Below are 27065 nucleotides of genomic sequence, written 5' to 3' on the forward strand. Positions count from 1 at the left end.
TGTTACCTACCTCATTTTCTTTGCAGAATTTTCAAGACTTGTTTCTAAAATCTGTCTTAAACTACTGCAGAAGAATTATTACGGGTATTCAATAGCTATTCATCCAAAATGTGATTACAAAAAGAAGGATAAAGGGTAAACTTAGTGAAAATGTTTGTCTATTGCTCTTTTTATTTTTTCTACAGGCAAACTGTTTGCTTCTCCTGAGTGTCTGCATCACAAATGTATAGATCATTCAATATTAATAATAGAGGAATTCGAGAAAATGTTTGTCTCCAAAATATGCAATGTATAAGCAAAAGAATCGTACTTTACTGGGAAGTGTGATCTCCAAACACTTAGAACTGATTCATTTGGAGTAAATGAGTCTTAAACCACCATCCAGGCCAGGTCTTGCAAGGTGTGGTGAGGAGCCTTTTGGCTAGAAATGCAGGCTACCTGTGGCCTCACCCCAACGCCTCCACTCTTTAGGGCAGGGACCAATCAGCTGCAAGCTTCCTAGGTATGTTGCTTGACTTTATTTTTTAACGCAGCAGAGCCATCTTCAAAATAAAATTGTGCATGGAATCCCAGTACATTAACTGGTGCAGGTGGGGCTCCTCTAGTTGAACGATGTTGTGAGGAGGCAGGCTTGGGGTTCAGCATGTGGCCTGTCATGGAGGTTCAGGAACACTTTCCTGAGGTTCCACACGCAGCCGCTTGAGGGTCTGCAAACATCTGTGTCCTCTGCCTCTGCACTTCCATTGAGCTCCCTAGCCTCTAACTTGTCGCCTTGCTGCTGTCTGTCTGCCTTCTCGCCACCCCACGGGCCGTCCTTGTTAAGGACCTCCGTCCTCTTCTCATCTCACCGTACTCTTTCTTTCTCACCATCTTATTTATGCAATAGTTTCGGAAACACATGCCTTTGTCCAAATCGTCATAAAAGAAAAGAAATTTAGGACACGTAAGGTTGCAATAAAGCAGACTGATTTTTTTTAAACATTTGCAGGGAGCACAGGATGAGGTTGGGTAAAGGGAACAGCTTGGGATGAGAGGATAAATCATGTGGTACACCCAGGCGCTTACCCTGGAGAATGGAGGATGGATGACTGACCACAGATGTCTATATGAATCAGTCCCCCAGCTTATCTGTGTCTGGGGACAGGTGAGAGGGATGCTTAGGCTTCTGGCTAGGTGTGAGCAAAGGCCCGCTGGATGCAAGCAAGTCCTGGCTCAGAATAGAAGCTGGAGGTGAAATTCATTGGTTCCCAATATCCCTAAGGCCAACGGGGTGTGAGGGGAGCCCAGCATCCTTCAGGGAAGACTCTGCTCAGGTCTAGCTTGGTTCATCGGGCTCTGAGAACCAGGGACCGTATTGGGGCACTTGGGGCATTTTATGCTCCAGTTGTTACTCCATTCACTTATTCACTTTTAAATCCATTTGTTTATTCCTCAAACTTACATTTGTTGTTTCTTCCTCATTCCAAAGTTTAAGAGGCTCATATGAGCACCTACTATGTGCCAGGCACACAGGGTTTTGGAACTATGCTGTTTCCTATCTATAAATGACTTTTCATGGTTCCTTCTGTTCAAATAAAATCTACCACCTGACAAGGCCTGAGAAGTTTCATCTTCTCCCTGGAAAGTCCTCAGTTGTGTCAGCCATGGTCTTTTTTTTTGGAGCTCTTTCAGTACTTACGCTCTGAATCACGTATTTTCCTATATAACTAGATTTTGTTCTACTTTACCCTGCCTCTCCAACAAAACTGTGAGACTTTTGAGGATGGGGATTTATTATGTCAATTTTTAGCATCGCTAATATCTACTAAGGCACTAAGGACATAGTAAGGCCTCAATAACTGGAATTGCATTTTAGAGAGACAGGCCCCTCTGCAAAGAAGTGGTTCTTGACTAGGACTGATAATGAACTCTCAGTTTCTCAGGAACGCTCACTGGAGTGTGAACAGTTTAAATTACAAGGTCAGCTATGAGAAAGACAGTAGATAAAATGTGAAAAGCAATAAAGTAGCAATTTACATTTGTCCTCATCAGAGACTAAAGGAATATAACACAGTGACAAGTTAATGTTGATCCGTTGAGAGGTGAGTGTTACACAGATATACTTGGTTGCACCCATTTTCAGGTTCTGTGAAGTATGCAGGTTCCTCTCGTGATAGGAGCACCTGCTGAGGGACACAACTGCCAGAGTCTAGAACTTGACCCCAAGACAGACACTTTTCCAATAAAGAGACCAAGGGACCTAGTCCAAGGAAGTGAGAATTGGATGCCACAGTCAAGATTCTCCTTTTGTTGTCCTTCTGTGGGCAGGAGAGAAAGTGGGAGGAAAAGGGAGAAACCTGGAAGTTTTACATGGGGCCTTTAAAATGCCAACGTAAAGAATAAGGAAATCGGTTCCCAGCATAGTCTTCTCTTGACCAAATTTCACTTTTCTTTGCCCATTTAACAATGTTCCTCCTGGTCCTTATACTTTAATATTGCTAAGACTTCTTTTGGGCATTGAATTGTTTTCCTCTATTATTTTATGCTCACCTTCTTTGTTTTATGCTCATTTCTTCCTTTTATTCTCCTCTCACCCCATCCTCAGAGTTTTTACAAGTAATTTTTTAAATTACAGTTTTTATTTCAAATGCCCACAGTGGAGCTCGTAGTGAGAAAAGGATTGGGTTTGCAGCCTGGGGACCAGACCAGGGCTTCCTCACGAGTGGTTGCTCAGGTGGGTCCCCGTCCTTGGAATCTGTCTGCCGTGGCCCCGTGTTTCTGTAGTGTGTGCATCTGGAACTCCTGAAAAGCACATTAAAGGAGGTCAGTAAATGTAATGCTTAATCTACGTATCTTTATAGTCTTGAATCAATTAATTCATAGGCTCATCTGTGCGCAGCGTTCAACACAGTCTTTCAAAGCAGCTTTCAGCTTCTTTTTGCTTTTCCGAGCATCCACCACTAGGCGGCAGGCACTAGCCTGCAGACACAGAGATGAAGAAGCGGCATTTGCTGCTCTAGTGGATCTCATAACGAGGAAATGAAATCTGGCATGTAACCTTCTGTGAGTATTCTAGTTTCTGCTCCTCCCCCCTCCCTGTGTGTGAAACATCCTTCTTTTGGGGGCAGAAGGAGGACAAGAGGAATTGCCTTCTGTTGTATCCAGGCTTAATGACCGGCCACATGGGCATTGCATGTGGTAAGCAGGGAACCTCAGGGAAAGAGCAACTGCTCAGACAGCTGAGAAGCTTGAAGCCCAGTGGGACTGGTCCAAAGATCACACAGCTGTCTTTGCTCTTTTACACTCCACTCCCCTGTGTCCTCCCACCTACCCTAGACTGTCAGCCTCAAGCTTTGGGAGACAGAGGACCTGCCATCCTCCTTATACAGCATCCACTGCTTTGAACACTTACTGAACAATTATTTAGAAGTAATTGTTAGATATTTGCCATACATTGTTTTATTTAACATCTACTAATCTGGAGGGTAGATGTGTTTATTACTCTCATTTTAGGGATGAGAAAACCAAGATTCAAGAAGGTCTAGTAACTTGGCCAAGGTCACAGGGTGTCAGAGCAAAGACTGGAACCTGGGCCTAAAGTTACCATGTTTTTAACTCATACCTTACAATGCCCCTCTCTGGGATTCTCCCCTTTGTGGCCGAGCAAAGAGGGGGACTCAGTCAGCACTGGTGGAATTGATAAAAACCCACTGGGTGTGTCTTCAACATCGCTGTTACTCTTTCAATTCAATTCAACAAGCTTCCATAGCTAAGCTCTGGGTTAGGCTCTGTGGGACAAGATGAAATTGAGTAGAGAAGATTCTCTGTCCTCTAGAAATGCAAGACAATGGGAGAGGAGGGCTAGAAGCAAGTGACTTTCAAGTGCACTACAGAACACAGCCTGATGAATCATTTGATGATGTTATCTCCTGCATTCATTCATCAAATCACTCATTTATTCATCCAACAAGTGTTTTGTCTGGAAAACTAGTACTAGACAAAAGGCAATTCCTGAATCCACGGCTATCATGTACAGGAGGAGATGTACTAACAATCTGATACTTCAAATATTGAACCTTTTCCCATGTGTTTTCCTAATCATTTAAAAAATTAGTCAACAAATTATTTGTATTACCTTTAATAGACATTGGTGTTTTTCTTTGAATCTAATGGGTAATAAATTCAAAATTAATTCAAGAGGGTAACACTGAATCCATTTGATATATTGGTTTAGAATCCAAGCATTCCGGTATCACTTTCATTTTTTTAAGTGTCTAAAAATAGTTGTACCCTGCTCCAATTAAGACATCTGAAAACGCAAAGTCAGGAAATATAAAGTATAAGGGATTATTAATTAGCGTGGCAAAAAAAATTTCCCTTTACAAATTAATTGTCCCTTAAAAACAAACAATAGCCTTTTTAGGAATGCCGGTTGTTATCTTTCTTAATGAAAAAATCTCTGGGCAGAGAAATTTAAGAGGCTCCACAGGCACGTGAAGAACCTGGAAGTACAGCGAAGGTGATCAGGACGATGTGGCTTAAGGACAACTTTTTGGAACAAGCCCACTGGACACCGCAAGGACAGGAACTCCTTCCTTGTCATCCAGGAGGCTTTGGAGGTTTGCGCAGGGTGCGGGGGTCGGAGGGGAGGAGGGCTTTCTTTCCTAGTGCATTCCGCGGCTATGTGAAGGAAAAGACGCTTTTAACTAAAGTTTTCTATTTTGTTAGTGAATAAATTTCTCCTACTTTCTTTCTTTTAAGCCACGAGGTTACACAATATGAAATGAACAGAACATAGTACTTGATAATCTTCCCTTCGGGCCGTTCAGTTCACTTTTATCACCTACAGCCGGGGCTCCCACCCTGGTGTTGTTTACGGTTTTAATGTCACCACACACTTGTGCCTCGACCCCTATCAGCTCTCCCTGACATCTCTGTTGTCGCTGTAAGCCAGGTCGCACCGTGCGTCGCACCCGTGAAGCAGGGAGCTGTATTCCGCTGCGTCCCAGATTGCAAATTGCGAGGCCACACGTAGTGGGGTGAATGTTGCACCGTGGCTCGACTTTTATCCACTCGCCTGCCAGCGGCCGGGCCACCGAGGCTCCAGAGCGCACGCACAGCGCCCCCACGTGGTCGTTTCCGAGAGCCTCCTCCCGGTCTAACCGCCCCCGCGCCGCAGCGCCTGGGCCACGCGGGTTCCGCAGGGCTCCACGCGCACACTTAATCGGGTCAAAACTTCGGCCGGCGGCTCCCGCCTCGAGATGGGCCCGGCCTTCGTTCCCGCCACTCCCCAAGAGAGGGGCCGCTGCTCCCGGAATGCGGCCTGTGCACTCGCCCCGGCCAACGTCCACGAGGGCCGGGCGCTGGCCGGGGGTCGCAGGGCAGCCAAAGGGGAGACTCCCGCCCGCGCCGGAAGTCAGCGCGTGCGCGCTGGTCGGCCGGGAGCGCGCGTCCGGCGCGGAGGGGCGGCGGGGGCGGGGCCGCGGCCGCCCGAAGGGTGTCCCCGCCCCCGCCCCCCGGCGTTCCGCGGTCGCCGTGACAACCTGAACGGCGGCGGGCGCGCGAGTCCGGCGCCGCCTCCCGGCCGCAGCGCCAGGCAGGCAGCCGCCGCCCGGCCTTGCAGCTCTCCCCGCCTCCCGGCCCCGCGGGGAGGGACCGGCCCGCCCTCCGCCGAGTGTGAGCGGCGCCCGGGCCGCCCAGCCAGCCCGCTGGTCCTCGGCCGCCGTCCGGGCGCGCGCAGCCAGCGGGCGCGACTATGCCAAAATGGTCCTGCAGGCGCGGAACAAGCACCGGGAGGCGGCCCCCAAGCCGCCCCAGCCGTCCCGCGCCTCGCAGTCGCCGCTGAGGGGGGCGCCGGACGCCGGCGCCGGGGAGCCCGGGCCCGAGCGCGCGCTTCAGTCCCCCGGGCGCAAGGGCGCCGCGAGCAGGAAGGGGCCCCGCGCCGAGCCCGCCGCGCCGCCCTCCCGGGGCGGTCTCGGGGGGCGCTTGGCCGCCTGGCTGCGCGGGGCGCTGGGCCTGCGGCGCGCGGGGCGCGGCCGGACCTGGACCACGCTCCTGCTAGGTGAGCAGCCCCAGCGCTCGCGCGCCGCCGGACACGGAACTTTAAGGCGCGGGCCCCCAGCCCTCCTCTCCCCTCCGCTTTCGCGCCTCCGAGCTCCGCCGGCCGGTCCCAGCCAGTTTGCAGCCCTCTCTGACTTTTCCTGGGACGCCCTTACCGCCTCCTCTCCTCCCCTCCCCTCCGCTCAGCCCGCCTCGTTTCATTCCGACCCGCTCTCTGTCTCTGCTTAAAAAAAAATTAAAAAAAAAAAATGGCTCCGAGATCAACAGCTGCCCGGCCTGGCCGCGAACTGGCAGGTCTGCGCTAACGAGACTTGGGCGCTGCCGATTGGCGCGGACCGGCCGCCTTCCCGTTATCTCGGCCCCTGCCCCGGAGGGTACTTTGCTTTGGGATGGAAGCAGTTCCTTAGAGCTCAAAGCAAAAGCGTGTTCCTTGTCCTAGAAAGTTGCTTAACTTATAATTAAATTTTAGCGTGTTTTTTTAAAAAATTCTAAGCTGCAAACATTGCCGGTGGCACTTTGTGATTCTCGGCAAGTCACTTTCCAGGGTAGTTTGGGTGCCCAAGCCTTAATCTTCCCTGCTGATTAATGTCCCTGCGAACATGTGGTGTGGCGGACTCCCCACACCCCCCCCCCCCCGCCCCTTTTCCTCGGCTGCTACGCACCAAACGGTTGATGTGTAAGGAGGTGCTGCACAAAATAAAGTTGAAACATTCACAGGTTGTGGACCGACTTAAGGTTTCCTTTGTTTCCTGATATGCATTACGATAAGACAAGTTATAGCAGTTTGCATAATAGGCCTAATTTTTCTAAGTTAGCCAGTGAAGTGCTATAACATTGCCATTCCTACATAATGCCATTAATGGACTTTGGCTACTGAATTATTTAACTATTGGTGATTTATCCCTTATTAATCTTTCACATTCCCTTATTGACCCAAGAGAGTTTGGAGTTCAATATAGGCCGAGAAATAGAACACAGCAAATTGACTTCCCCTTGAGATCACAGCCACCAGGAGAAGCCATGCAATCATAAAAACCCAGCATCATCACCCTGTGTGTGTGTGTGTGTGTGTGTGTGTGTTAATGGGCTCAGAAAGATTGATATTATTGGGGTACATTTTTTTCCTATTGTAGATTCAAGCCTAGGAAAATTCAGCATTTTCAGTACTGTCCGTTCCTCCTTTTTTTTCAGTAGCAAGCTTGAAAAGCCTTGCTGCTGTGCAGGTTAGGTAAGTTCACCTTGGGGAGGCAGCATGGTACAGTGGATGAGACAGACTCCAGCTTCTGTTGACAGTGGTGAAGTTTGGTTTAAGTTTCTTTCAAGTTATTTCCTTTGTGAACCTTTCATTCTCTCTGACATGGGATTATCATGTCTCTGCTTCCTCCATGGGCACGTGCTGAGGAGCAGAACTACAGAGTGGGTAAAATATGGGAAGGCACATTGTATCTAAAGCATTTCCAAGTTTTAGTTGCTATTTTAAAAGCACATGCATAATACCAATTTGAGATCTGGTGACAGAATGAAGTTGCCTTTTTCTTGAATGGCTAGTATAAAAATTTTCTAGTGAAACATGGAATGGCATCACTTTATCAGGGAGATTACAATAACAAATCAGAATAATATCTATTCCCATTTTCTTTTGTGCACGTTTTCTTGTAATTGTATTTTTGTTGAATCTTTATATTGGATGGCTTGTATTTGGGTTTAGTAATGTCCATACCTAAGTATAGGTTTGTTCTACTATAACAGGGTGGCATTTTATTTGACTCACCTCTTTGGCCATTGGAAGGAGGTACAATGAAGGAGCTGTCCCATGTTCTTGGATGTACTCTGGCCACTGGCCACCAGGTGTGGAGCTCAGATGACCACACCAAGGTCTAGAGATTTTCTGTTTTTTGCTAACCATCTACATAAGGCTACCGTGCAGCTTGATAGATGAGGGATGTTTGATTCTTTCTCTGGCCCTGTATCCTTGGATCATGCAAAGAGGAGCAGAGTGTAGACATTTTTGAAAGCCGCCTCATTTCTTCCCTTCTTCCCCCTCCCAGAATGAGTGAGAGTTGAGCCTGGAAACATCTGCTGTGGCGGACTGTTTACAGTAGTTCTTTAGTATGGATGGAACTTTGCTATGACAAAAATTGCTTAATTTATGTTTAGGAAGAAATTTTAAGAGTTGAGGCTCCTTAATAGAAGCACAAATTGTTAAGAGACAGGAACTGACTAGGGGTCCCTAGTTCAGTTACTCTCATCTCCATATGTGCTAAGCACTGGTGAGGAGCTCACTAGCTACCAAGGAGGGCCTCTCCACTGTTGGGCAGTGTTAAACATTGTTTAAAAATCCATTTTAATGAACATCTTTTTCTTATTTTTGACAATCATTTACTATTTATTTAATGGAAACAGTTGTGAAGAAGCATTCTTGAAATGTTTATTTTTAGAGATCTCAACCCAGTAGCTCCCTGTATCCTCCAGGGAGGCAGTGGTGCAGGAAGAACCATGACAGTGTTTCTCAAACTTTTTTGACCACAGTCCACAGAAAGTAGTACAATTTACATGAAAACTGCTCACACTTCTGAATATGCAACACAGTACATATATGCATGTGTTTGTCTATTTATGGATGTCAGTGGCCTGACAGGAAATGATTTAATAAAATGACTCTTTGCCTAAGTGTGAGCAGGTTTAAGGAATTCACACAGGATTTTGAGGCACCCAGGGAGTATCAACAATGGGAAGGTGTGACCATCTCTGGGCCTGTAGGGAAAGGGCGGGGGTTTCATCAGGAGCTGAACGCAGGGAGGGCTGTGCTGTGAAGGAAGCAGGCTCACTGGAGAAGAGTGACCCCAAACACTGTCCTCCGCTCTGAGATCGGCTGGTGCCTCTCTCTGGCCGATCAACTGTGACCCCTTCGGGAAGGGGCCCAGCTCCAGCATTCTGCAGGGTCAGCCTCCTGGGCCTGGGAACAAGGCAGAGAAGGGAGGAGAATGGATTTGGAGAGGCAAATGGAGACTGACCAGCTCCTATGTGCGTATATTTAATTAAAACAACAGTATCATGTAAGAGTACCTACCCCCGTTATGTGTAGTACACGCTGATTTTCTGTTCTGTCCTTTTTTTCCCCTTAGTGCTGTTTATAAGCCCTTCAGATGATTTCATATCTAGTGTACGGCCCATAGTTTGAGAACACTGCCTCAGAAGAACTGCGTTCTGATTCCATACCTGCTTCAAACTAGTTAGGTGTCTGAGCAAAGCATTTAGCTTCTTTTGAGTCTCAGATTGTACACACGTGAAAATGGAAGACCCAGACTAAACCAGTGGTTCTCAGTCTTTGCTTTAAACTGTAGTCACCTGGCAACTTTAAAAATCCAGGTAACCTGGCTGCACATCAGAACCGTGGTATCAGAATCTGGGGGTGGGGTGGAGTGAGGGCGGCGTCGGTAGTTTTAAGGTCAGATGTGCTGCCCCTCTTTAGAAGCACTATCTGGCATCACTGAGCTGACCTTCCGCCATGGCAAATCTTCTGCCCCCTTTTCAAAGGGACACAGTGCAGTTTGCGAAAGTTTGTCCTAATCTCTATTGTTTTTCCAAAATGGGGGCTCTGAGTTGCCATTTATCATCTGATACAGCTGTTATTTTAGAGTTGAGAGAAGAGTGATATGTTTCCTGTACCCGTGACCCTTAGCACAGAGGGAAGACAAAGGGTAGCTGCAGAGGGCTCTGCGTGTCCTTTGGGGAAGTAAAGGCTGTCCATGTTAAAGCTGCAAACAGTTTGTGGTGAAAGACTATAGTGTAAGACGCTGTTTACAAAGCAAACCAGTAAAAATGGACCTGAAAATGGACAGGTTAGATGGTAAAAAGTAGTGTTTTCTTCCCTTGCCTCTGTCCTGCTTGACTCATTGTCCTTACCTGCCTGGCTCCTGTGGCCCGTGGCAACTGCACCACTGCTCTCAGCTGGTTCTGTGCCCACAGGGCTTCTCAGCCTCAGCACTCACATTTTGGGTCGAATAGTTCTTTCTCTGGGGGGCTGTCCTGTGCTTTGCGGGATGTTTAGGGCATCATTGGCCTCTACCTAGTAGATGCCCATAGTGCCTTCCTAGTGTGACAGCCAAAATGTCTGACTCTCAGTTGCCTCATCTTTAAAATAGGGATAATGAGTGCTTCACCTGGGTATGGTAAAGAATAAATAAAACAATACAAATAAAACAACTGTAAATAAAATCATGTACATCCACCAGTTACTGAATGTCTACTGTGCCAGGTGCTGTTTGTTGGGGAGAAAATGGAGAACAAGACCGCTGTAGCGCCTGCCTCCGTGGAACTTCCATTCTAGAATGTGGAGGTTGTGGCTGCAAATAAATAAAAGTAATTGCGCGTTGCTGTGAGTGCAGTGGAGGAAAAAAACAAGAGGCTGACACAGAAAAAACAGGAACTACCCACTTGAAATGGGGTCAGGATAGGCTCTGGGAGGGAGAGCCTGGAAGCTGAGCCGTACAGGAAGAGAAGACGCACGCAGTAAGGGGAAGAGCATGGCGGGTGCGGTGAGCTGCTGTAGGGCAGAGCTTAGCATGTTGAAAGAAGACAGGCTGGTGGAGCATCATCCCTAGGTGGGCACGAACCAGGTCCTCCTCAGGAGCTCGGCTTTTATGGGGAGCCACTGACGGGGTCACTGGAGGAAAAGACCCAGAACTCTGTCTTATCTTGGGCATGTTACCTTTGAGACGTTTGTGGGATGTCTGAGTAGAAGTGTCACGTAGGTGGTGGGACATACGAGAAGAGGTCTTGAGGGGAGACTAAATGGGGAGTCATCAGCACATGGGTGGTACTAAATTCATGGGGCTCCGTAGTAGCATCTTCTACTGATACGGGATTTACTCGGTGCCAGGCAGAGTTCTAAGTGCTTTAGATAAACTCATTGAATTGCGGGCGCAGTCCTCACTGTGACACTGTGACTGTCATACCCATTTTGCCAGCTGGGGGATCTGAGGTGTGCAGTGTTAGGTAACTTGCTCCAGATCACCCCTCGAATGTGGAAGGGCCTGGATTTGAACGCAGGTAACGTGGCTCCAGACTCATGCTCCGCACGGCTGTGCTGTGTTTTGTCTGTTGTAGGGGGCGAGTGAAGCAAGGGAAGAAAGGCAGCCCCGGGACCCAGCTCTGAGAAACCCCAATGTGCAGTACTCAGTAAGGGTTACCGTTCTTGCTGCTTGCTGCTTCAGGGGAAATAAGGGAAAGAGGGACCATTCATAGAGATACGGGAATAAGAAGTGGAAAGAGCATATTAGGGGTGGCGTAGGCACAGGAAAGCTGAGGAAGTGTGAGGCACGGGCCACTGGCCATCTTAGTGGGTTTGCTTTCAAACCCTTAGGCGCTAAGCACCAGCTCTGTGGGTCTGTTCATAGGAAGGTGTGGGCCCCATACCTTTCCCTGGAAAGTCAGTGAATAGGATGGGAATTTGGGACTTTTAAAGAGTTTTCCCAGTGTTTAAAACCGTTTTTTCCCCCTTTCTAAAACAGACTTCTGGTTAACCCTAAAGAATGTTTATAATCACTTAAACATTATATTATGAAGAGATACAAATAGATGGGTTCTGAAATTGTGATATTTACGAGTGTGCAAATAACGCGATGGGTTTAGTTTGTGTAAACGTAAGGATATATTACCAATTCGTGATTGATTTTTGGTCCGTCATATGGCATCAATACTAAAAGCCGAAACAATTTTATATACATGTGTGTATTTGGATGTTGCTAAAATTTGAACTATAGCTGTTTTATAAATTTGACACATTTAGCAGCTAGGCTGTATTAATGTCTCAAAGTGTATGTTAATGAGATATTTATATTATCATAGGGACTGCAGGCCTGTTTCCAAGTGGGATAGTTTTCAGTTTTATTTCTTTGTTTAGATTTCTAAGTCGTGGATTTTAAAAGTATTTCTAAGAAATTTCCTCCCTCTAGTCAATTCATCCTTTTGGTTAAATGTACTTGTTAACATTTTCATGCTTGAGCTTCCAGCCAGAAGGACAGTAGTGGCTGGAAGCACGGAGCGCAGGCTGTGACCTCAGGCCTGATGGGAAAATAAGAGACATATTTGTCTTCCGAGGACCCCTGGATCTTTTTGCTTAATGTGTGAAAGGACTCTGTAAACTGCACCTGACAAACATGTTAGATGTTTTCGTTGTAACTGGGAGTTTCCTAATTTTTTCCTAGCTGTTGTAAGGTATGGTTTTACTCAATGCTAAATATATGGAGAAGATTCATATTAACTAAAGTCAACCATACAATCATCACATACACCACTGTGAATGTTAGGTGTTACTGGGAGCAGTGGTTTCTTGAAGCTGTGACTGAATTTTAAAGCAGTCCTGCTTCTCACTTTGAGACTCAATATCTCTATTAATAGAATACATTCCTTTTTATCCCATTCAAAAAAGAAATGCTTACTCCTTTCAAAAAAGAAAACAAATTAAAAGGGCCAAACCTACCGAGGCTTTTAGTTTGGTGATCGGGAAAATCAAAGTGAAAACAGAAAATAAACATGGAGTCACCTTGGAGAGGATGAAGTCTGAAGAATTAGTGCTAGGAACACACGTGACCAAGTAAAAATCCTTCTTTCCATGTTGGATGAAGATGAGACTCAGACAGGCTAAGTCAGATGAAATCCAAGGACTATTTCTTTTGTAAGAATGACTTACCAGGGGAAATACAGAATTTGATTTTTAATTTTAATTCTTTTCCTTTCTTAATCATTGTTTTCAGCTATCAGGACTTTGACAATTTTCCCATCAAAGTATTTTTTGAATTTATATTTCCCTTTTCCTAATAAAAATGGTAAAAGAAATGTAGATTTCCAAGCCCCAAGTGAGATCTATTGAAGGAGGGTCTGTGAGCGTGGGGGCCCAGGGATGCGTCTTCACGTGAGCGTCCTGGATCGTTGTTCTCAAGCACAGTGCACGGCCAAGCGGTGTGCAAAGCTCCAGGCCATTGCAGTGTGGAGACATTGCCCTTAGCAGTGTTTCTAAGCCGCCGGGAGGGTCTTGTGAAAATGTCAACTTGCAATCAGGGGTCCCGATAGGACCTGAGAGTCTGCATCTCCGACAAGCTCTCAGGTGGTGCCATCACTGCTGGAGGACACCTGGCCTGCAGAGGCGTTAGTTCTCACGTTAACGTTTGTGGACAACGACCTCTGTTTTGCCCCAGTCCTTTCTGTACCCGTGATCATTAATCTTGACTGTACATCAGAATCACGTGAATTAAAAAAAAAAAAAAAAAAAATCTCTGGAGTTTCAGAGTTAGGGGCCCTGGATTAATACTCAGGTATCTCTAGTTTCATTTCATGCCGCGATTCTAATGCAACGCCAGGGTTTCGACCACTGTGCTCTATTTGCTGCATTAGGATATTCTCTCTGAAACTTGTTCTGTTTCTTTATTGACGCGCTCAGTGCCTCCCACCCTTTTTCACATCATGGCAGACACATAGAAAATGATAATATTTGTGTGTGTGTGTGTGGGGGGGGCGGCATATACGATGGTCTCTTCAAAGTCTAGAGCTTACTGGCCCCAAGGACGCCTGCAGTCCCATTCTTGGTGCTTCAGGCCCCCTGGTTGGGGAGCTCTGCTAAAACCCTCCTGGTGCTCCTGGCGCCCTGAGAGCCTGTGGGCCCTCAGTAAATATTATCTCGTCATTGTCATTACCACTTATATTCTGTACCATCAGTATTAGTGGTGGGAAGTCTTTTGTCTTGTTAGCTCCACGTCCACAGCCAGCTTTATTATAGCTGTCCTCTTTCTGGCTACCCACCATAAATCCCACCTAAGTTGGAATCATATCTTGAGGTCCCCCCTCCCATCCCACTTTAATAAACCCTGACCTGAGAGGGTCATTACTGATCTGCCTTCTCAGATTTCGTGCAGTTCATACACACTGTGCTATTTGCTCGCTTGCCTAATGTGTTCTCTCATTATTTTATGTACCTAAATCTTATCTCTCAGATTTTATTTTTAAGTGCACAGATGATGGCTGATATTTCTTTAATGTTCTTCTTGGTTTCTAGGAAAATGCATCGTGTGTCTAGTAGGCATTTACATACTTGTTGACTTGAAAGAACTTGTAACTCACACAAAAATCTAGGTGCTGAGAAGAAGGAAGGAGCTGAGCTTGTGGCTCATGGCTGTTTTCTCTTTCCCAAACTGGTCTTGAAAAATGTCTTGTCACTTCATTCACAGAAATTGGGCGTTGTTTCATTCTAGGTCCTATAAACTAGCAATGTGATTTATTTCAATATATTTTATTATATATAAATTATATACATTATAATATGTATTACATATAATACATAATATATACATAAAGTATATATAGTGAGAACCCTTTGGGCACTTTGGAATGTTTGGGTGTTTAGGTTTTTATTTAATTGATACCTTCCATAATTTCTCTTACATAGTGATAGTCATTTAATGGTTCAGCCCAGGGACGTGCCGGCAGGGTGCTAGGAGTTGTAGGTACTAAGATGAATTAAACACAAGCTTAGCCTCGAGGCTTTTGAATCCTAGCAGAGGAAACGGTGTCCGGTGAGAAGCTGTTTGGGGGCTGTAAAAAAGGTACTGTAGCTGGGGTGACAGGACAAGTTTCACAAGATGCCATATTGGAATTCCTTGGGCTTTGAAGGATGAATTAGGAATTTTTAGGCCCAAACAAAGGCACTTGGTATTTTAGGGGATTGTGGCCCAGTGCAGCCAGCTGAAGGCTGTGTAGTGGGGATAACCGGAAATAGGCCGGTTCATGCGTGGGCTCCAGGGTATGAGCCATGGGAAGTCATGGGGATGAGATGCTAGGTCTGTCCGTGCAAACACTGACGTCATTCTCCAGGGTGAATGGAGATGTGGAACCCGGTGACTTCAGCTTCATTTAAACTCTGAATGGACCCTTGAGAACAGTAAGAAATTGTTAGTAGTATTAGCGAGGAGTTGAAAATAGAACTTGTCAAGGTTGACTTGAAAACCTTGTCCAGTAGATTTAAGGAGCATCCTCACCCTCTTTTGATGTTATTTTGTCACTTGAGGGTGAGGGAGGCTAAAACTCTTCAGAATGCTTTAAGTACGGATTAACCTCAATTTAGGAATAAATTATATTTTTAAAATTTGCAAGTCATTTTGGACTTAGAATGCATGTCTCTATCTATATACAAATGCCTACAAATGGGAAAGAAGGCAGCCCTGTCACCATGGCAGAAAGAAACTGAGGTTTGGAATTAGAACCCCTGGGTTCCCATGGTTCTTGCCATTTCCCAGCTGTGTGCCTGTAGGAAAAACCTCTTGTACGCCAGCTTTTCATTTGTAGATAATGAGAGTAGAAAATGGGAGTAGATACTCGCCAAGGTTGTTGCGAGACTCCAATGAGAGAGCCTGTGAAGGTGCTCTGTGAATTTTAAGTCACATACCAGTTATGAAGCACACATGTCAGGGAAAAAATTGTCACAAGGACGGGAAAATGTGTTCGTGGTCAGGAATAGATGTCGCCGGCTGCAGTTGTGCAAGAGCTGCCCGCAGGTAACCAGAGGGCACATGGAGAAGTAGCCCACCTTGGCTTCCAGGTCTCGCTCTCACACTTTGAGGAGGAAGAGAGAAAGAAGGACTTCAGCGTGCAGAAGACCACGTGAGGAATCTCAAAAATGTAGATCTCAGTGGTCCTGAAGGCGGGGTGGGGGAGAGCCTGGAGAAGGATCCAGGACTTCTGAGCCACCCGCTGGGGCGGGGAGCCTTGGAGGAGGGCAGAAGTCAGGGGGAGGAGGTGAGAGCTGTGGGGCTCTGGTGCTGGGCAGAGAGGGAATAGGGTTTAGGAGCTCTTGAGGGTTGATCAAAATGGCAGGGAAGAACCCTCTCCCATTTCTTTCTCGGTTCCTCCTCTCCTCCTTACTGCTGCTGATGCTGGGGCCAGGCCTGGGAGCGGGGCAAGGGGCATCCCCTCCCCACTTTCAGAGGGCACTGGACCGGCCTGTGTGTGGTGATCCAGAGGGAAAGAACAAAGGCTGCAACTGGTCTTGGGGGCTGCAGCTGGAAGGAGGGGCAGAGGGAGCGCCAGCTGTCACAGGACCGTGGGAATCTCGTGGAAGGGAGCACAGCCCTGCACCCCGCTCCTGGTCCCCCAGCTCCGGGCTGCGAAGAACAGGCTGCGTAAGCAGCTGGCTGCTCGTAGACCAGGGATCTAATTTGTGCTCAGTCAGTGGGGACTCTATTTTTGGAAAAAACTCTTCGAGAGGGGGAGAGAAAGAGAATCCATCAAAGTATATTCAACTTTGGTTTATTATGTGGAGTTGATTTAGGATCATTTCCTTTTTCCCCTTAGTCATAGCAAGTTGTATGCATTAATTCAGCAAACATCGGAGTCTGGCTGTATGCTCACCTGCGTGCGCTAATAAAGTTCAGTCAAATGTTGTTTCTAACCTCAGGGAGTTACATTCTATTTTTTGTAAACAAGATTCTAATAACAGAAGAGGAAGACTTTTCAGTGAAGAGGCTGCTCAAATCCCATGAGACTGAAAGTTGATGTAATATGACGTATAATCTGGCACAAATTTCTTGAATCAGAAAGTGGAGAGTGTTCAGTTTAGTTTTAGAGTTGGTCATTTATGTGCTTCCAGCAAAATTCTCAGCCATAGGATTGCAATCTTTTGAATTAGATGACAAAGAAAACCTTTTCTTGAATACCTTTTTCTTACCAGGATATGTTTGGATTTTTTAGAAATGTAGTTTTTTTATATTCTGGTTTTTAAAAATAACTTGCTCTACTTACCTCAGTATCTTAGAATGACAAAATATAGCATATGTGTTAAAATGGAAAAAAAAGAATTGTCAATTTTGTGACGCTCCCAAAAGACTATAAACAGGTTGATAATCACTGGAATACATTTAGAGAAAATCGATTTTAATCTCTTCTGTAGGCAAGAAGGTAAGAAAAGCTCTTGAGGGGTGCCCTCAGAAGTGTCTGTCATTTTACATGTTTGTGCTTGAATTACGTGCTCACAAGGCAGGATCTGCTTTACTTGGGCTTTCAAATGATATATACATACAATTTATTTCAACTTTGAATGGCTCTACATTTTTATATAAAAATAGCTTCTATGAAACATACTGCCTATATCAACAATGAATTGCAACTTTTCTTTCCTTTTTATCTTTAAAATGAACAAAAGAGGGAGGGGGACTAACATGGTACATGAGGGTGAGGAGGTTTTGGCCTTTGCCTCCCTCCCTCCATCCTCCTCCAGAGCACTTGCAGCGCTGCTCTCAGGGCAAGTTCCTGCCGCAGCTTCCTTTTCTCTGTGTACAGGCTTTGTTTCCTTGGGCAGGTGACTCAAGTTCTCTGGGCCTCCGTTTTTCATCTGTGTACCGGGGAAATATTTGTACCTACCAGATAGGAGAGTTGTAAGGATTTGTTGCGTTCAAGTAAAACAAAGTGCCTGGCATGTAATGAGAATTCAAATGTTAACTGCTTTGTTATTATTACTAATAATTGAAATGAACAAAGGAATTCAAAACATTGGGCATATTATGAATTGACTATGAAACAGCGCCACTGAAATGCCAAGGACCCCAAGAATCTTTTAGTGCTGCAGGAGTTGAGTTAAGGGCATTGAAGTACCTTCCATCCTTCTCCTGAGAAATTGTGGTATTCTGAGGAAGTGGAGGGGTGATGACCTTGAGAAATCCTACTTATCCCTCCAGGATTGTGAGGGTCAAGGGCTCATTTAAAGGCCTCATGTGGCCTGCCTTGCTGTTACAGTCAGCAGAGGACAGGATGCCTTCTTTTAGAGAATTGTTCATGTTGTTCTAGAAGTTGATTATTGTCAAATGGGAATAAAAAACTAAAGTAAAGTTATAAAATGGGAGCAGCATTATTATTTTAAAATAATATTGCTGAAAATGGAGAATTGAGGATGATAAACCTAAAAAAAAACTAGTAAATGAGCCCAAAATAAATATACTTCAAAAATAAATACGTGTACGTTAACAATATCCAGTCAAGTATAATGGAAAATTTTTTTTATGGATATTAGCAGAAAAAAAATGTTAAACTCCCAGGAAGACATAATAAGAAATACGAATTGACTGTGTATTAAATATGTATTAACTCTACTAATAGGATTTTTGTCAAGGGCAATTGAAAAGCAAGATGAGTAATTGAAGGTATATATCATGTTTATGGATGTGAATATATGGATTTGTATTGTAAACATGGAGATTCTTCCCAAATTAATTTATAAATGAAATCCCAATTATAATCTCACAGGGATTACCAAAGTATAAGTATGACAAACCTTCAGTATGATAATGGTGGCATTTACATTCGGTGAGAAAAGAATGGCTTCCTCAGAACATGATAGTTAGATCATTGAGAAAATAAAGCCCAGATTTTATTATGGTGGGTGAAATCTTTAACCGAAAAGGAAGTGGATGGTAGATTTGTCAACAAGAAAAAAATCAAAATTTCTAAATGTCAGAGTGCCATATACAAACAAATGTCAAATGACAAACCTAGTTAAATATTTGCTGTTTCACAAGAGTGACTCTGTCTTTTATAAACATTAGTATCTCCTAGGCAAAATGCATTCTTTTTTTAAATATACATACTTCTTTAAGAATAAGGCAAAAGATCTGAGCTATTTGGTTTTCATTTCTAAGAGTATTTTGATAGTTGAATTCCTTAGTTAGTAGTTACTTAATCAGAAGCCTGCATAGAATAAGGTGAATTTTGTGATGTAAGAAAATTGAATCGTATTTTATGGATTCATCTTAATATGTTCTTTGTACTTGGACAGAAAGCAAACTATTGATTCTGTTAAGTAACAAGAATTCAACAGAGTAAATTTTAAAGATATAATTGGCTTTATTGAATGATTCATGAGTCGGGCAGCATCCCATCTAGGAAGTAGAAAGGAGCTCCACTGAGCTGTAGAAAAGGAAAGGTTTTTAAAGGCAGAAAGGGGGCGGAAGGAAGAAATTATTAGCAAAGAGTGCATTGTCTCAGGTAAAGTTGTCCTTACCTGGGGAAGGACAAGGGGAAGGGAAGAGGCCTATCTGTGGACACCTCACTAGTGCTGCCCAGGTAGTTCCAGGTTGACTGGTTAAAGGGTGCATTCCTGGAGAAGCTGAAGCTGCAATTAGGTTAGGTAGTAAGTCTTGGTTTGCTCACTTGGTTAGCACAAGTGACTCCATTTTGGGCCTGTTGTCTGTTTGTTTTTGTTTTGTCTTTAATAATTCTCATATGAGAATGATTTTATTATTAGCTTGTTTTCTCTCTCTGACATTTTCTTCCTTTTCCCTCTCCATCCATTTGTTCCTTCTCTACTTCTTTCATAGAAAATAGTAAAATTTTTCATAAATTCAGATATTGCAGCAGTATATAAAAAGTGATAATTCCCTGTTTTTATCCATCCCCAGTCCTGTTCCCTGAAGTCACCGTATTTCTTTATTCTAAAGGACCTCTCCCCTAAGTTACCTCTCACCACTGGTTCTGTTCCTCTCTCAGTTCTGCTTGTGGAAGTTCTCGTCAGACGGTACCTTGTACGGTCTTTGGCAAATTATAGGCCCTCATATATTTTGTTGAAGGAGAGAGTGAATGAAAATGGTAGATATGTGCCTAATTCCTTTACAATCCAGCCTATTAGTATTTTAAGCATAGCCCTGGGGCTTCTTTTGAAGAGTCAGTATTCTTCCCCAATCCCTTAAAAGTCCAACATTTACACATCCCAAACTTGACCATACTTATATTTGTAATGCTTTTCTATAAATTGAAAACATTTCTTTATGCTAACATAATTTAATTTTTTTCTCTTCCAGCTGCCTTTGCAGCCGTGTTGCACTGGTAAGATTGCTCTTCTCCTGTGGTATATTTTATGCACGTTTGTACCTTACCATAGCTACTTCCCCTACGTAAGGGAATAATTTCATATGTAAAGGATGAGTACATATTATCATATGCAACACGATAGTCTGGAAAAGTAGTTTAATTGATAAATCAGGGTCAGAAAATATATATTCTAATAAAAAAGAGATTCATTATTTAAGAGGTTATATATGAAACTACTTTGCTTAACATTAGTTAGTGTTCACGTTGAGAGGAAGATTAATTTTTTTAATCTTCTGGATAGAGAGAAATATGAATTTCATTAATCAGACTTTTCTGAAATGGTAACCCAGTGACATTTATAGTTTGTATTTTTATTGTACTTAAAATATCATTATTCTGGTTCATTCTAATTTTAATATCTAATTTGAATGTTTTCTTATAGAGAGAAATTTTAGTATAAATGTAAGACATACTGAGTGGAAAAACAAATATGGGTACCACTATTTGAGTTGTATTACAAAATTATCTGCAAATTTATAGATATTTTTAGTTTTGCTTTTAGAGTTTTTTTTTTTTTTAAATAACACGTAGAGTAAGTTTCAATACTTGCTTTGTCGCACTTTTGTTTTTGCAGGAGCCATATAACACACCTTTTCGAAAATGATCGGCATTTTTCTCACCTCTCAACATTGGAAAGAGAGATGGCTTTTCGCACTGAAATGGTTAGTTTTCACATGGTATTTTATTGTTGCATTTAGGAATCTAAAAATTTTAAGCCTTTTCTTATGGCAATTTTCAAAGATGTTCAGTAGAAAGAGTCCACACCTCCCGTCTACCCATCCTACATCTTTAGCATCTGAGGACACAGCCATTTATTTTTCATCCACACCTCCACACACCCATCTTTTTAATGAAAGCTTCAGATACTATATCATTTCATCTGTAAATACTTTCAAGCATGGATCGCAAAAGAAAGGACTTTTTTGTTAACCACAGCACTATTGTCACAATTGAAAACAATGAACAGCTGTTGCTTAATTATCATCAAATATCAATCAGTATTTAAATGCTCAATTGGCTTTTCTTTCTTTCCCTTTTTTTTTTTTTAACAGTTGGTGTGTTGGTATGTTTGAATCAGGATCCAAAACAGTGTTTATACATTGCATTTAGTTGATACAGCTCTTTAAATCTTTAAATCTATAAATTCCTCTTCCCATTTTTGTTGTTTTGTTTACCTTGCTATTAATTTTTTGAAGAGTCCTGGCCATTGGTCCTGTAGAATTACCCACAGTAATTCATGTTATTTATTATGTCCTACACTCCCAAGTTTCCTGAAAATTGATAGATAAGAGTCTTGATAGCTGAAGGTTTGATTTTTGGGGGGAGGGCAGGAATACTTCATAAGTGGTGCTATGCATTTATTGTACCATCTGAAGAGTCACACCATATCTGGTTGTCTCACTTTCTGTGATGTTTTGGTTGATCAGTGGCTTTATGTATTGTCATGTTGATACCTCCATGATAGCCTAGCCATCAGCTTAGAGCAGTTATTTCATTAGGATTTCCAAATGGTGGTTATCTATTCTGTTATCTTCTACATTATTACCTGTAATTCCTATAAAGAAGAACTTTCCTAAAATACCTCTTTGGTTTCTCTGAGGTACATTCATACAGGTAAGACAAGTTACTGCTTTATTCTTTCTAGTTACCACTTTTCAGAAAAATGAGTTGGTTGCCTAGCATCTTCTCCTGGTGACTAACGGAGTTCCTTCTTTTAGAGTAGCATTATGATCTGATGGATTTGGACATGTTTTGTAAACTTACCTGTCCCTAGGTGGTGAGAACCCCTGCAGTTGGCTCTGTGTTCCTTCACATGACCTCACTAGTATTCTATAGCTTCCTTGCTTTCCGGTATTACGAGTCATTTGATCTCCGACCCAGAATCTAGTTTTCTAAGAAGCCCTAATTCCTTTCAGTGGCAAATGGTATTTAGAGAGTGCAGTGCTGCTATTTTATACTAGATGGGTCTTTTTAATGAACAGAATTAGGAAACAATTTTTTTAAAAGAAAGTAAATCATTGATTTATATTCATATTTTTAAGTTCAAATTTAGGATTAGATTGTTTTTACTTATTTTATATTAAATTTGTATCTTCTCTGTCAGCCTGAGAATCTTGGTGTGAAAGTACTTACTTTTGAGGAATAATAGTACCAGAGATATTAAAATATGATTTCTGAGAATAATTTAAGACTTCCTCACATTTCTTTTTGACTTTAGGATATATTATATATACAGTAAAATTACTATATCTTACAGTTATTAGAAATCCTCCTAACTTGATAGTTAATTTATTTTTTGTCTTTTCATATTTAGCAATTAAAAATGTTTTATTTTACAATTGAATAAGATATTTACATGATTCCATAATCAAACCTACAAAACAAGGTAGGTTGTAGTAGGGCTGTCATAACAAAGTGTAATAAGCTGGGTGGCTTAAAAGAGCAGAAATTTATTCTGTCACAGTTCTGGAGGCCACAAGTCTGAAATCAAGGTGTCGGTAGGGCCAGGTTCCCTCTGAAAGCTATAGGGGCGAATCCTTCCTCGCCTCTTCCTGGCTCCTTGTCATTTCTGGCCATTCTTGGTGCTCCCTGGTTTGCACTGGACATGCAGTCGCTCCGGTCTCTGCTCTGTCATCATGTGGCCTCTTGCCCTGTGTCTCTGTGTCTAACTCTCCCTCTTATTATGAGGATACCAATTATATTGGATTGTTAGTCTATCTTATTGCGGTACAACCTCCTCTTCACTTGTTTACATCTGCAAGGACCCTGTTTCCAAATAAGGTCACATTCGCAGGTTCCAGTGGACATGAGATTTTGGGAGACATTATTCAACCCAGGACAGTAGGAAGTTAATTTTTAAAACAGTGACATGAGAACTAGAACCCTATAGTATCAAGAAGCATTTTTTCCTTTTTCAGTAAATACCTGGGTAGGCGGATCACTTTCATATTCATGGTGCTTAAACCCGTGTTACAGTTTGGCAGCTCATGGTTCTGGCTACCGGGGTAGCTCTAGGCAAAATTGTGCAGAAGACGGAGTTTCTTCCCTGTGTTTTATCAGTCTTGCTTTCATACTGCCATTTAGACTCCCTCATAAGGCTTCTCGTATTTGCTCGGTTTTTGTCCCATGTATTATTCCAACCTTGACCTTTCCTAATTAGCATGTCAAGCTAAAAACTTACCTATTTCCCTTAAAATGGGAGCACCACCACTGTCCCTCTCCCCCTCCCTCACACCCCCAGTCCCACAGGGTTTTGACCTTACGCTGAGCTGGTAGGAAGGAAAATAGCCTTTGAAATTAGTTGGCATTAGAATGTAATTGGTCAATGTTTAGTCATCCTAATGTATTTGCAGTTTTACATGTAAGTCTGGAGGGAAGATGGCTGATAGTGCTATTTTGGGGATTCAGATAAGCAGTTAGGGGAAACATTTTTGGCTAGAGAAGAATTTTTGTTTCATGGTAAGTTTGAGTTGCATAGTAAACCGCTCATCACTACTCATTCGTAAGGCAGCCTTTTCTAACATTTACATTCTTATGGGCTATAGGGTTTTCTTAAAGGAAGTATGCTGTCTGCGTTGTACTATTTTGTAAATGTTGAAACTACTTTTGCAGCTATTATGAGCTCGATTGCTTCAGTGAAGACAATGTTATTCTAAAATATGTAGGTTTTTTTGCAACCTAAGAATTTGTCAGTGGTTAGAAGTCTGGAATTGATTATAGTTATTATTTGCTTGCTTGCTGTTTCAAAAACAGTGTCTTTTAACTTTTCTAAAGCTAATAGTTATTATGTCCTTTTTATTACAACTATAACATGTGCTTATTTCAGGGGTTATATTATTCCTACTTCAAGACTATTGTGGAAGCACCCTCGTTTTTGAATGGAGTATGGATGATTATGAATGATAAGCTGACTGAATACCCCCTTGTTATCAATACGTTAAAAAGGTTCAATCTTTACCCTGAGGTAAGTTACTTTTTCAATTGTAAACTTTTTTTTTTAGCTTTTTAAATAAGTGTTATTTGTATTAAATGTTACTTCTAAATCTAAGGTATGGTTCAATACATTAAATTTTATTTCATTTCGGAAAAGAAAACATACGTCTTTTTTTGGAAAGGACTATCATTATTAAGTTTGAAGGGCTTTAAAGTGATTCTGTGGGAATTATTTTGGTGATTGTGTCATATAGAAAACGTGAAAATCGTCCAGATTCAGTGTGCTTGTAGGGATTATAGCAGGGGAACGCCATTACTTTCACATGTCATTTGCCAAACAGTGTTTCTTCCGTAGCTGAGATTCTTCCTTTAACTGAATGTGCTTTCTCTGGGTGGGGGTGGGGGGGGGGAAGGTGGGCCCACCCAGGAGGTGAGGGAGGAAGGCAGTGACGTCAGTAACTTCTCTTGGCCTCTCCCTTACCGTCCCTGTCTTCATGTGACACCTCCCTAAGCCTTCTCCAGGGCTGAGCTGAGATGTGCCTTCCTCAAGGAAGCCCTCCTGGACTTGACAGGAGGTTCTCCAGTGAAGCCCCCTCCCACCCTTCTTAGCATGATGCTGCCCTAGCCAGCCCAGCCTGAGCCAGGGCCATGGCTACCTTGGTCTCTGCAGGGCCCCCAGGTCCTGGCTCAATGCCAGCACTTAGCCGGGCTCTGGGTCATTCATCTCCCATTGAGCGTGAAGAAGACGTGACCTTCCAGATCATTGCGTTAGCCTGATTGACGAGTGAGGTGGAGGAGATAGAGACCAATAAGTAACCACTGAGGTTCAGTGTTTTCCTACTGATCTCCTTACTGCTTATGGAGTATTTTCTGTAACCATGTACACATTTACTTTTACAGAAATAGGATCACACAAAACAATTGGCATCACATGGCATATGCTTTTTTAAAATAAGTTCCTTTTGTCTTTTAAGACTATTTATAGCCACCTTCCGCTGTCATTTTTTCTTCCCCAGCATCATTTTTAATGGCTATTTTTTTGCACAATATACCATTGTTTATTTAGTTCATCATTCATGAAAATTCTGCTTGTTTTTGACCTTTTAAAATATTCTAAAGCTGTAGGAAGCATCTTTAAAGCTGGTTTTACACATATCCTTATTTTTTTACACTATAAATGTGTTGATGTGGAACCATTAAATTCAACAGAATATGCATTTTAATGATTGTGGTGCATGTTGCCAAAATGCTTTCCAGATAGGTTATACTAATTGAAATTCCCACCAGTGTTGTTTTTGAAAATGCTTATTTACCTGAATCCTTGCTAATTTGTTTAATCGTTTGCTCTGTGTGTGTGTGTGTGTGTGTGTGTGTGTGTGTGTGTGTGTTTGTATCACTCATTAAATGCTATTTATAAAAAATGCATTTTCACTTTTAAAAATAATGGGTTGTTCGTGTCCTTTGTCTATATTTTCATTGAAATTTTGTAAGAGCTCATTTATTATCTGGAGGATGTTAACACTATGTTGCACGGATAAAACATTTTCCCCAGCTTTTTGTTTGCCGTTTAGCTTTGTGTATGTGTATGTATTTTTTTCTGTAAGAAATGTCATATGTATGAATCCTTTTTATTTATGGTTTTTCTTTTATTCCTATGTGTAAAACATCTTCATTCTTTTTAGTTGTTAGAATTATGATTTTGATATTTACATTTTTAATTTACCTAGAATTTGTGTAGTGAAAGGTAGGAATGTAATCTTATGTTTTTTCAAAATGGTCGTCTGTGAAACCTAACACTTTGATGAATGGTGCATCTTCTCCCCACTGATTTGAAAAAGCATTCATTATTATATACAACATTGTTATACATATGTGCTCGTGTTTGTTTTTGGACTTTGTGTTTACTGTCGCTTTAGGTTGAGGTCCCCGGAAGCAGGCTTTGAGATGGAGGTCTCCATGCAGAAAGTGTATAGGGAGGAGCCCGTGGGGTCAGTGCCTGCCGGGGAAGAGGAAGCAGAATAAGGCAGGAGGAGTTGGGCTGTGACACAGTCACAGCAAAGGACTCAGCCACTCCCCTGGGAGTTCTGGAGCTGGGGCAGCCCTGCAGAGTTGTCCTACCTGAGGCAAGGGCCCTGGCTGGCCTTCACCCTCCCCCGTTGACTAGTCAGACAAAGGATGCAGTTGTCCTTGGGTAGCTGGTGTGACCTTTAGTGAATGTACTCTCCTTAGCAGAGGGTAGCTCCCAGAGAGGGACTTTGCTGAGAGCTGGCAGCTACCAACCCTCCCAGCTGCTGGGGGGAGGGGGAAGGAGCACCTCAGCCCCAGAGGGGGCCTGGGCCACCACTGGCACAACCCTTACTGTGACCTGTCGGGCTGTTCTTGTGCCACTAGCACTGTTTTAATGGTAAGTAGTACATTTTAACATCTGTTCGGACCTTCTCTTCAGTTGTCTCCTTTTGGTATTCTCCTGGATCACAGTTCTAGGCAGACGTGTCAGATTTGGGTTAGTATTGTTTTAAGAATGAATGAATTAGAGGGAGAGCTCATATCTTGAAAAATTAGATCTATTCGGGAAGACATAGTATCTTTCAATTTGTTCAAATCTGTTATATTCCTTAGTAGAATTCTGTAGTTTTTGAACATATAAATTTTGTACGTTCCTGCTTATATTTTATTCTTGCCTGTGGGTGAACAGTTGAGGACTCAGCAGTGCAGAGTCTGTGTAGGGGGTTGTGAGGCTCTTCTTATTAGATTTCAAAATCACCGAGTGGTTGGTACCAGAAGGGAAAATTTGATAATTATCAAGTATTTTAAAAATAGTTCGGTAATGGAACTGTTAAGGACAATATCTTTTCCCATAATGTCTCTATTTCTTTAAAATTAGGTAATCTTAGCCAGCTGGTACCGGATTTATACCAAAGTAATGGACTTGATTGGCATTCAAACCAAGATATGTTGGACGGTTACCAGAGGGGAAGGACTCAGTCCAATTGAAAGCTGTGAAGGCAAGTTTCTGTCTGTGATATCGTCTAGTTATCTGTTGCAGTAGAATAAAGTTACCCCAAACTTATGGTATAAATAGCAAGCATTTTATTATGCTGATGAATTCTGCAAGTCAGGATTGTGGGCAGGGCGTAGTAAGTCTGGTTGTTTCCGTGATGTCAGAGGCCTCTGCTAGACTCAAA

General features: G+C 42.9%; 1 protein-coding gene across 2 annotated transcripts in view; it reads left to right on the forward strand.

Annotated features, from left to right (window-relative positions):
* Positions 1-5632: 5632 nt before the first annotated feature.
* DPY19L1 (dpy-19 like C-mannosyltransferase 1) overlaps positions 5633-27065 on the forward strand; it is a 73071-nt gene continuing 51638 nt past the window's right edge. Inside the window, exons 1-5 of one of the 2 annotated variants that reach the window (XM_074340990.2) lie at positions 5633-6040; positions 19878-19902; positions 20522-20609; positions 23774-23911; positions 26765-26885. In XM_074340990.2, coding sequence (XP_074197091.2) covers positions 5743-6040; positions 19878-19902; positions 20522-20609; positions 23774-23911; positions 26765-26885 — 670 coding nt within the window. In that variant the 5' untranslated portion in view covers positions 5633-5742. The remainder of the gene's footprint in view (positions 6041-19877; positions 19903-20521; positions 20610-23773; positions 23912-26764; positions 26886-27065) is intronic. The other variant, XM_074340989.2, reaches the window with a different exon arrangement.

This window comes from Rhinolophus sinicus, chromosome 4 (assembly GCF_057876585.1).
Source record: "Rhinolophus sinicus isolate RSI-liver-muscle chromosome 4, RSI-T2T, whole genome shotgun sequence".
In the NCBI taxonomy this organism is placed as follows: domain Eukaryota; kingdom Metazoa; phylum Chordata; class Mammalia; order Chiroptera; family Rhinolophidae; genus Rhinolophus; species Rhinolophus sinicus.